Source organism: Arachis stenosperma, chromosome 4, assembly GCF_014773155.1.
Source record: "Arachis stenosperma cultivar V10309 chromosome 4, arast.V10309.gnm1.PFL2, whole genome shotgun sequence".
In the NCBI taxonomy this organism is placed as follows: Eukaryota; Viridiplantae; Streptophyta; class Magnoliopsida; order Fabales; family Fabaceae; genus Arachis; species Arachis stenosperma.
In genome coordinates, this window is record NC_080380.1 from 21,714,481 (window position 1) to 21,725,950 (window position 11,470).

Here is an 11,470-nt window from a genome sequence, read left to right on the forward strand (position 1 = left end):
ACTCCATCTTTGTGGTGGAAAGAACTTTGCCAAGAAGGCATTGACTAGCTTTTCCCAAGAGTCCAGGCATTCTTTAGGTTGAGAGTCCAACCATATCCTAGCTCTGTCTCTTACAGCAAAAGGGAATAGCATCAGTCTATAGACCTCAGGGTCAACCCCATTAGTCTTGACTGTGTCACAGATTTGCAAGAATTCAGCTAAGAACTGATGAGGATCTTCCATTGGAAGTCCATGGAACTTGCAATTCTGTTGCATTAGAGAAACTAATTGAGGTTTAAGCTCAAAGTTGTTTGCTCCAATGGCAGGGATAGAGATGCTTCTCCCATAAAAATCAGGAGTAGGTGCAGTAAAGTCACCCAGCACCTTCCTTGCATTGTTTGTATTATTGTTGTTTTCGGCTGCCATGTCTTCTTCTTCTTTGAAGAATTCGGTCAGGTCCTCTAAAGAGAGTTGTGCTTTGGCTTCTCTTAGCTTTCTCTTCAAGGTCCTTTCGGGTTTAGGATCAGCTTCAACAAGAATGCCTTTGTCTCTGCTCCTGCTCATATGAAAGAGAAGAGAACAAGAAAATGTGGAATCCTCTATGTCACAGTATAGAGATTCCTTGAGGTGTCAGAGGAAAAGAGAAATAGAAAGAAGAAGGAGAAGAAGAATTCGAACTTTAATTAGATAAGGTTCGAATTGTGCATTGAGAAGGAGTGGTACTCCATAAATAGAAGGATGTGAGAAGGAGGGAAGTAATTTTTCGAAAATTAATTAAAATATTTTGAAAACATTTTTGAAAAACACTAATTGATTTTCGAAAACAAGAGTGGGAAAGAAGTAAAGTGATTTTTGAAAAAGATTTTGAAATTAGAAATTAAAAAGATTTGATTGAAAACTATTTTGAAAAAGATGTGATTAAAAAAGACATGATTGAAAAGATATGATTTGAAAACAATTTTAAAAAGATATGATTTGAAAACAATTAAAAAAAGGATTTGATTTTAAAAATTAATGACTTGCCTAACAAGAAAAGATATGATTCAAACATTAAACCTTTCTCAGCAGAAAAGGCAACAAATTTGAGATGTCCAATCAAATCATTAATTGTTAGTAAGTATCTTTGAAAAAGGAAAGAAATTGATTTTGAAAGCATTTGATTGAAAAGATATGATTTGAAAAAGATTTGATTTTGAAAAACTTTGAAAACTTGAGAAAAAATTGATTTGAAAACAAAATCTTCCCCCTAGCACCATCCTGGCGTTAAACGCCCAGAATGGTATCCATTCTGGCGTTTAACGCCCAAAATGCACCCTTTTTGGGCGTTAAACGCCCAACCAGGTACCCTGGCTGGCGTTTAAACGCCAGTCTGCCTTCTTCACTGGGCATTTTTGAATGCCCAGCTTTTTCTGTATAATTCCTCTGCAGTATGTTCTGAAGCTTCAATTCTCTGTATTATTGACTTGAAAAGACACAAAATAAAAAATATTTTTGGATTTTTAATAATCAAAATGCAACAAGAATCAAATAACAATGCATGCAAGACACCAAACTTAGCAGTTTGTATACTACTGACACTATATGAGACACATAAACACTCAAGTCAAAAGAATTCAAAGATCAGAGTAAGAAATCATCAAGAATTACTTGAAGATCCTTAAGACACATGAATGCATGTATGCAATTGACACCAAACTTAAAATGAGACACTAGACTCAAGCAAGAAATATTTTTGGTTTTTATGATTTTCTAATTTTTTTGTGTTTTTCGAAAATTAAGTGAAAACATCAAAATTCTTAATGAGAATTTCAGGAATCAGTGCAATGCTAGTCTAAGACTCCGGTCCAGGAATTAGACATGGCTTCACAGCCAGCCAAGCTTTCAAAGAGAGCTTCGGTCCAAAACACTAGACATGGCCAAAGGCCAGCCAAGCCTTAGCAGATCACTGCTCCAAAAGCAAGATTGATAAAAAATCAACAAGCTTCTGTGATGATAAGTTGAAACCTCGGTCCAATGAGATTAGACATGGCTTCTCAGCCAGCCAGATTTCAACAAATCATCATGAAACTCTAGAATTCATCTTCAAGAATTTCGAAAAAAAAATAAATGCCTAATCTAAGCAACAAGATGAACCGTCAGTTGTCCATACACAAGAACAATCCCCGGCAACGGCGCCAAAAACTTGGTGCACGAAATTGTGATCACTACTTTTCAAAACATAAACAATCCCTAGTAATGGCTCCAAAGACTTGGTGCTCAATACCATGGCATAAACACAACTTCGCACAACTAACCAGCAAGTGCACTGGGTCGTCCAAGTAATAAACCTTACGCGAGTAAGGGTCGATCCCACGGAGATTGGTGGTATGAAGCAAGCTATGGTCATCTTGTAAATCTCAGTCAGGCAGACTCAAATGGGTATGGTGATGAACGAAAATAACATAAAAGATAAAGATAGGGATACTTATGTATATCATTGGTGTAAGAGCTTCAGACAAGCGTATGAAGATGCCTTCCCTTCCGTCTCTCTGCTTTCCTACTGTCTTCATCCAATCCTTCTTACTCCTTTCCATGGCAAGCTCGTGTAGGGTTTCACCGTTGTCAGTGGCTACCTCCCATCCTCTCATTGGAAATACGTCCCTGATGCTCTGTCACAGCATAGGCTAACCATCTGTCGGTTCTCGGTCCGGCCGGAATAGAATCCAGTGATTCTTTTGCGTCTGTCACTAACGCCCCGCCTTTCGGAGTTTGAAGCACGTCACAGTCATTCAATCATTGAATCCTACTCAGAATACCACAGACAAGGTTAGACCTTCCGGATTCTCTTGAATGCCGCCATCAGTTCTTGCCTATACCACGAAGACTCTGATCTCACGGAATGGCTGGCTCGTTTGTCAGGCGAGCACTCGGTTGTCAGGCGATCAACCATGCATCATGCAATCAGAAATCCAAGAGATATTCACTAAGCCTCGAATGCTTGTAGAAGAAGAATGGTTGTCAGTCACCTTGTTCATAGGTGAGAATGATGATGAGTGTCACGGATCATCACCTTCATCAAGTTGAAGAACAAGTGATATCTTGGACAAAGAACAAGCGGAATTGAATAGAAGAACAATAGTAATTGCATTAATACTCGAGGTACAGCAGAGCTCCACACCTTAATCTATGGTGTGTAGAAACTCCACCGTTGAAAATACATAAGAACAAGGTCTAGGCATGGCCGAATGGCCAGCCTCCCAAAGTGAGTTCAATCATCAAAACATGATCAAAAGACTCTCTATATCTATTACAATAGTAAAAGGTCCTACTTATAGAAAACTAGTAGCCTAAGGTGTACAAAGATGAGTAAATGACATAAAAATCCACTTCCGGGCCCACTTGGTGTGTGCTTGGGCTGAGCAATGAAGCATTTTCGTGTAGAGACTTGTCTTGGAGTTAAACGCCAGCTTTTATGCCAGTTTGGGCGTTTAACTCCCATTTAGGTGCCAGTTCCGGCGTTTAACGCTGGAATTTCTTGAGGTGACTTTGAACGCCGGTTTGGGCCATCAAATCTTGGGCAAAGTATAGACTATCATATATTGCTGGAAAGCCCAGGATGTCTACTTTCCAACGCCGTTGAGAGCGCGCCAATTGGGCTTCTGTAGCTCCAGAAAATCTACTTCGAGTGCAGGGAGGTCAGAATCCAACAGCATCTGCAGTCCTTTTCAGTCTCTGAATCAGATTTTTGCTCAGGTCCCTCAATTTCAGCCAGAAAATACCTGAAATCACAGAAAAACACACAAACTCATAGTAAAGTCTAGAAAAGTGAATTTTAACTAAAAACTAATAAAAATATACTAAGAACTCAACTAAAACTACTAAAAACATACTAAAAACAATGCCAAAAAGCGTACAAATTATCCGCTCATCACTATGTATCTATCACCATGCTTAAATGAACAAAATTTTGAAAAATAAGTAGTGAAGTGCATAATCTTCGAGTATATCATGCTTATCTCTAATTATTTTGATGTGGTGGCCTTGCACTGATTTTCTGAATGTATGAATTACCTGTGCACATTTGATAGTGAAGTTAAATGTATTGGCTCTTGGAGAACAGTGAATTTAAAAATCACTTTTTGGATGCTACTTTGAGTTTTTGAGGTTTTTCTATGATTTTAGGTGATTTTTGGGTGATTCTAGCAAGTTTTGGAAAAGTCTGATTCAGAGGTTGAGAAAGGATTGCAGATGCTGTGAAATTCTGACCTCCGTGCATTCAAAGAAGCATTTCTAGAACTACCGAGGTCCAAATGGCACACTCTAAACGGAATTGGAAAGCTAACTTTCAGAGCTTTCCAAAAATATTTAATAGTTTATACTTGTTTTTGGAAATGAAGGCCCGAAATGGGCGTTGAACCCCAAACCACCCCCTTTCTGGCGTTCAACGCCCCAAAAGGAGCATGCTTGGCGTTTGGACGCCCAAAAGGGAGCAAGGCTGGCGTCTAACACCCCAAGAGGAGTCCAAACATGTGGATTCACCCGAAGCTCATCCCAAACACTCACCAAGTGGGCCTAAGAAGTGGATTTTCGCACTAGGAGTCCAATCTATCTTATTTCTGTACTCTTTAGTTATTAGATTAGTATATATAGACAAGAGTTCACCCTTGTTAGGATCTCTTGCCTCTCTACACGTTTCATATTTTATTTTCTGTAAGCTATGAGCAACTAAACCTCCTAGGTTAAGGTTAGGAGCTCTGCTGATTCTCATGGATTAATAATATTACTATTTATATTTCAATCTATGTTTGATTCCATTTTAAGATGTATCTTCGTTCTTCAAACTAACGAAATCGGGTGGAACGAGAGTATCACCCATTTTATACATGGGTTCTTGCGAATCCCTAGCGGGATAGCATTGAATCACAAGCTTGATTATACATCTCTTAGACGGCTAATCCATGACTTCGTTGGGGACATGGGAACATCTGTTCAGCCGAGGTATGGGGCGATTATGGCCTTTATGGTATATACTAGAATCATAAAGCTTCAATCTCTGATCCGGAAGATCCAACCTTTTTTGTGGGATTTTGAGTAGGATCATCAGAGATTGAATTGCTAGAGCTTCACCCTTGTTCAGATTGGATGACCATTAGCACCGGCATGTGGTCTGAAGCAGAAGAGATTAATGACCACTAGCTCCAGCGTTAATCACTTACAGTTTTCCATGGAATGATTAATCCATTGTTGGAGTAGACAGTAAGAAAAGTTCATTCAGAAAGAAGATGCATCTCCAAAGCCTCAACCGATTTCTTATCACTGTTTTCACACCAATTCAGTAATTCTTTCCTTATTCTATTTTTATGCATTTTTCACAACCACTGTCTTTTCTATCTGTCTGGTTAAGATTTACAAGATAGCCATTGCTTGCTCAATCCGACAATCCTTGTGTGATTCAACCCTCACTCACCTGAGGTATTACTTGGATGACACGCTGCACTTGCCGGTTCATCTGTGCGGAATTTGAGGAGTTCAATTTCACGTATCATCTACTTCAATAACGAATGATTCATTCAATGGCAGCCGTAATTGATTAACTCATGTCCTCTCATCAAGTTAATCTCTTCTAAACCATAACAGTCCACCATATTCAAGCCAGTCATGTCCTCTCATCAAGTTAACTCATGGTTTCTCTCTATAGCTGAAGATAAAGCTTTAAGTGATCCACCCCCTTTGTGATCCTACTTAAAACACCACAAACAATGTCAAATCTTTCGAATCAGAGAATGCTGCTTTTTTGACTCTAGCCTTAGCGCTACAGAGACCTCAATAACCCACGACCAACGAGATTTGATGTCACATATCCAAAGTCAGCCTAGGTACTCTCTTGGAATCCGTGATGTATTCTCTAGCTGTAGCTCAATGTTATCTGTGTCAGGACTCGCACGGAACCCATGTAGAATAGGGATGAATGTCACGTTTCACCCTTGATTCATAAGATTGAAGAATGAGAATGCATCAGAGAATAGAATCAGACATGTATTGAAATAGAAATAGTAATATTATTAATCCATGAGAATCAGCAAAGCTCCAAACCCTAACTTAGGAGGTTTAGTTGCTCATAGCTTACAGAAAATAATGGTGAATTTGAAAATAGGGTGGAAGAAGATTGGCCGAAGCTCCTAAACATGAGTGATCTTCTCCTATAAATACTAATCTGATAGCTAGAGATTATAGAAATAAGATAGACGGGACTCTTAGTGTGAAAATCCACTTCTTTGGTTCACTTGATGAGTGTTTGGACTGAGCTTGGGGTGCATTCACATGCTAGTGCTCCTCTTGGGGTGTTGAACGCCATCTTTGGTCCCTTTTGGGCATTTAACGCCAAGCTTGCTCCTTCTTGGGCGTTGAACACCGGGTAAGGGGTAAGTTGGGCGTTCAACACCCATTTTGGGCCATCATTTCCAAAGATAAGTATGAACTATTATATATTGTTGGAAAGCTCTGGAAGTTATCTTTTCAATGCCGTTAAGAACGCGTCATTTGGACCTCTATAGCTCAAGATATGCTTGTTGGAATGCATGGAAGTCAGAATCTGACAGCATCTGCAGCCCTTTCTTTGTCTCTGAGTCAGACTTTTCCAAAACTTGCCAAAATCACCCAAAAATAACCTAAAATCATAGAAAAACCATAAAAACTCAAACTAGCATCCAAAAAGTGATTTTCACACTAAAATTTACAAAAACTTGATAAAACTTAACAAAACATAACCAAAATACTAAGAAAATAGTACTAAAAAGTGTATAAAATATCCGCTCATCAACTTTTGATATTGAGACTGATCACCTTAATATCACTTGTTTGGTGTGAACAGGAAACATATGGCGACTCGCGGACGCGGTTGTTGTCGAGGAAGAGGTTGAACTAGTAATGAGGAACCTGAAACTAATACGAATAACCCAGTTAACTTCATGGCTGCTTTGGAGAATATGGATGCTGCTATGCAAGCCACTACAGCAGCATTTGGGCAACAGATGAATCATGGTAATGGGAGAAATGGCGGAAATGGAAATCAGGGCTTGATGACGCTCGTAACTTTCTCGAAAGTCAATCCACCGATATTCAAAGGGACCACTAATCTGACTGAAGCTGATAACTGGCTTTAGGTAATGGAGCGAGAATTACAAGCGCAACTGGTGCCTAAGGATCAGTGCATTGAATTCGCAACTTATCAGCATACGAGGGAAGCACTGCATTGGTGGCAGGGGATACGACGCCTGCTACAGCAGGGCGATGATCCTATATCCTGGGATGCCTTTCAAGTGGAATTTTACAAAAAGTACTTTCCGAACTCAGTCGGGACGGCAAAGGAACTTGAATTACTGCAGCTGAAGCATGGTGCAATGTCAGTGGATGAATATACGAACAAATTTGAGAAACTGTGTCAGTTTTCTCGTATCTGTCAGGGTGCTTCTGGAGACTTTGAGGAGTAGAAGTGCATTAAGTTTTAAAGAGGACTCTGGAGTGATATCCTCAGTGGGACCAATAGAGATCAGGACTTTCTCAGAACTTGTGAACAAGAGTCGAGTTGATGAAGAATGTGTGAGGAAGGCTGCTATGGTCGAGAATGATCATCAGGAATTCCACCACAGGGAGCACAACTAAGGATTTGCACCAAGGGGTCAAGAGTTTAAGAGATGATGATACGCACAATAGGAAAATAGATAGTGGCTAGTTCAGATGATTCAAGCTGTCAGAGATGTGGAGGTCATCAGCTAAATAGGCCATGTTGTTATGGTTTGGGCTTATGAAGAGATTTTTTGGGCCATTCAAGGTGCTGAAACGAGAAAGGGCAGTAGGCTACAAGTTGGAGCTGCCAGATGGAAGTTCCGTTCATCCAGTTTTTTACCTCTCTATGCTAAAACAGTTTTATAGGGATCCAAGCACTACCACTCATATTGAGGATATACCCTTTGTTCCTTCCTTTGATCCAATTTCAGCAGCGATCACTAACAGTAAAATTGTGCAACTGAAAAATAATGAAGAAGAGGTGCAAGTTCTTGTAGAATGGCAGGGTCTGCCCATGGAGAAAGCAACGTGCGTTAGCTGATCTGAATTGAGTCAGTTATTTTCTGATGTTGACCTTGAGGACAAGATTGTGGTAATAGGGGGGAGTGGTTGATACAATCACTCAGCCAGGAGCCCAAGCCCAAGAACCAAGAGGGTTTAGTAACATGCGAGAAGACCCCAAGAGATTGAGGAAGCTGCTAGGGTGGACTCAGGACTACCATATGGATAGGATGTGTTGTAAGGGATTGTGTGAGTGCATGAAAGAGAAGTTTGTTACATATTTGGTTAGGCATGGAGTGTTAAATAGGAGGATAGTGGAATAGAAGAATCATGCATATGAAAGAATTGTGATAGAGAGGAGTGTTTCCTCACTCAAATAGGGACTTTTATATTCATACATTATCTTCACACTTTTTGCACTAATAATACACACTTGATGGTAATCAGTGGCTAAGAGAAGGGGGAGTTGAATCTTAGCCCCCTTTTGCTGAGTAACTCTTGCTGCCCTGTTAAATTGCTTTCGGAGATATTTTTTGCTTTTTGTCTCGTAACCAGTGAGGAGATATTTTCAATCTTGTCTCCTACAAAATTAAAAATTGAGTAGAATAGAAAGAGAGAATCACACCCAGAAGTATCCTAGTTCAGCTGCTAAGTGCAGTGCAGCCTACATCCAGTCTCCATCACAACAATGATGGAATTTCACTATAATCAAACAGATTACAGACACCAATTCTCCCTAGGAACTACCCTTCTTATCTGGGACAAGTCTAGAATCTATCCCCAATCCTGAACTTGACTTGGTCACCTACCAAGCTTTCAACTGCTAAGTACTAACCTAACTTGCAAGGAGATTCCCAAAGAATCATGAAACATAACACAGATGTACAAAGTACCTCTTAGGACATCTATGGATTTTTCTTTTAATTTTGTATACTCGACTTTTTTTCGTTCTATGGCTTTTTTATACAAACCTCACTGTTTGCCTTTTTCCATGAGACTCAAGACAGACAAAACTAAACAGAAAAATACAACATAAAACACATTGAAGGAGAATAACTTTCGTTAGCTTGGGTAGCTATGAGAACTTTGTGCTTTCACTCTTTTCACCTTGTCTCAAGCCTTGGATGTTCACCTTTATTATAGAATGCGAAGCCTCCAAAGTTGAAACGGTTGAATCGAGCCAACTTCTTCTTCTTCTTCAATAGCAAAACCGGTTTGAACAGAGAGAGAAGAGAGGGAACCGAACGTTAAAACCAACATGCAATTACCTCTCTGTTATCCCTTCTCATCAAGCTTCATCAATCTGAGCCTTCCATCTTGACTTGGTTCCCAAGAAGAATTTTTGGCCCTTGATGAACCCTTGGTCCTTGACAGCTTCTTCTGCTCTATCTTCTGCTTCTTCTCCACATAGCTACAGTAGCTACCTCCTGTGATAGATGAACAAAAAGTAGAGACGAGCCATACCTTAGGGATCTTTTTCTTTGACCGAGTTGGATCTGTCACCATTTCTAGGCATGGTGATCTTGAGGCTTCTTTACCACATCTTACCATAAGTGACAAAGATCTCAGCCACACCATACTGTGGATCTTTTTGCTAAGGACATCATCACCTTAGCCCTTTCCTTGCTTCTAGCTTCTCTGTGATTTTTACTGATAGCTTGCTTCATCCCTCTTTTCCTGCTAGACATGACCAAAAAAGAGAGGAGAGAGAATAGAGAAAAACTTGCAATGGAATTAAGGAATAAAATAAAAATGAGTTATGTTTATATTACCCATGCCTAGTAACGTGTGAAAATTAAATGCCATCAAATCAATTGAACTTTCTCTTTCTTGTTTTCAAGGTATGCAATAAATCCAGGTTAATTAAATTTTGAATTCCATAACCCATTGGAGATGGGAATGGTAACCGTGGAAATCATACAATCAATTTAATTAAAATTTGGATTCCACCAAAGTGAATTGGTAACCAAAACATGCTTCAACAAAATTGGGCCCCTTTGTTTTTGTGATCAACGTATGGTATCCTTGGGCCATTTTCTTCTTTATTTGTTTTATCAATACTGGCTTATGATTTGTGATTATCTTTATTTCAAATTTTAGCCACTTTATGTTTGAATTAATTTTACACAAAGCTAAAATAATTCTTTTGACCAAAGTGGGCTGCTCTATCTTTTTGGCTCAATTAGAAATTAATTTCTTCCTCCTGCAAACTAATAAACATCTCAAATAAATCGTTGGAAGCATTAAATAAGACACTTAATTTTAATAATTTCCTAACTTATATTTTAATATTTTTTTACCATCATTTAATTAAATATAAGTTTTCCAAACTCAACAATCTTCCCTTGATGACAAACATTATTAAAGCTGAATTGAAAAGTCTTTGGATTAGAAAATTCCTTTGATGATTTGGCCGAATCCTCCCCCTTTCAATTGTTCAAAATGCTCCCCCTTAATGTGTGCCTGATTAACACAATATTCAAGAAAGAAAAAACTATGTACAAGCTCCAAAGGATTCCTAAAAGATAAAAATTTCAAGAATTTGGATCTTTTAAGACCGAGCCATATTTTCCCAAGAAAATGATTTTCGAACACCTTAATAAGATTCCATAGTCCAGTCAGCACACATGCATTTGAGCAAATAAATTTATCAATGACAATCAAAGCTCAAGCCGAAATTAATCCACAAAGTGCTCAAAACAGAGCCAGATCAGAGCATAAAACAGAGTAAAAAAGGCCAGGCGGCCTGCCAGGGACCTGCAGCCTGGCCTGTGTTTGGCCTGGCCTGGCCTGGCCTGTTATAAAATATGTACAAGCCCAGGCTCTTTTAAAAGCCTTAATACGTTAATAGGCCAGACCCATGTTTACTAATTAGCCTTATAGGTCTGTCAGGCCTGCCTGGACCTGTTAAAATATAATTAAATATATAAATAATTATTTATTATTAATAAAATTATGAGATATTTTAAATTTATTATATTTTATTATAAATATTTTTGTATATTTTAAATATGTTAAAAGTTTAAAATGTTTTATAAATATTAAATATATGACATATTACATATAACTATTTTTATTAAAAAATAATTTTTTAAATAATATTTTTATTTTTGTAAAAAAAATTATCAGGCCTTTTAACAGGCTTTAGGCTAGGCCAGGCTGAATAACAGGCCAGGCCTAATACTTTATAAAGAGCCTATAACAGGTTGCAGGTCAGGCTTAGGCCAATTAACTGTATGACGGGCTAGGTCTGCTAAGAGCAAAGCCTGACTTGGCCTGACCTGTTTCCACCCCTAACAACAAGTCAATGAAACAGAGCAATGAAACATACAGGGCAAAACAAGGCAACAAATCAATGAAACATAATAGTTTCAATTCAGCCCTTTTTCTCTTCTCCTTTTGTCATCAAGGAGGGATCCTGCAAAAAATAGAGAAAAGCCATGCA

At 38.7% G+C, this 11,470-nt stretch overlaps 1 protein-coding gene across 1 annotated transcript; it reads left to right on the top strand.

Annotated features, from left to right (window-relative positions):
- The first annotated feature begins 6,926 nt into the window (after positions 1 to 6,926).
- Positions 6,927 to 7,620, top strand: LOC130974760 (uncharacterized). Its single transcript, XM_057899615.1, has 3 exons — positions 6,927 to 7,046; positions 7,122 to 7,360; positions 7,422 to 7,620. The coding sequence occupies exons 1-3, from the start codon at positions 6,927 to 6,929 to the stop codon at positions 7,618 to 7,620; spliced, it is 558 nt and encodes a 185-aa protein (XP_057755598.1).
- The last annotated feature ends 3,850 nt before the right edge of the window (positions 7,621 to 11,470 follow it).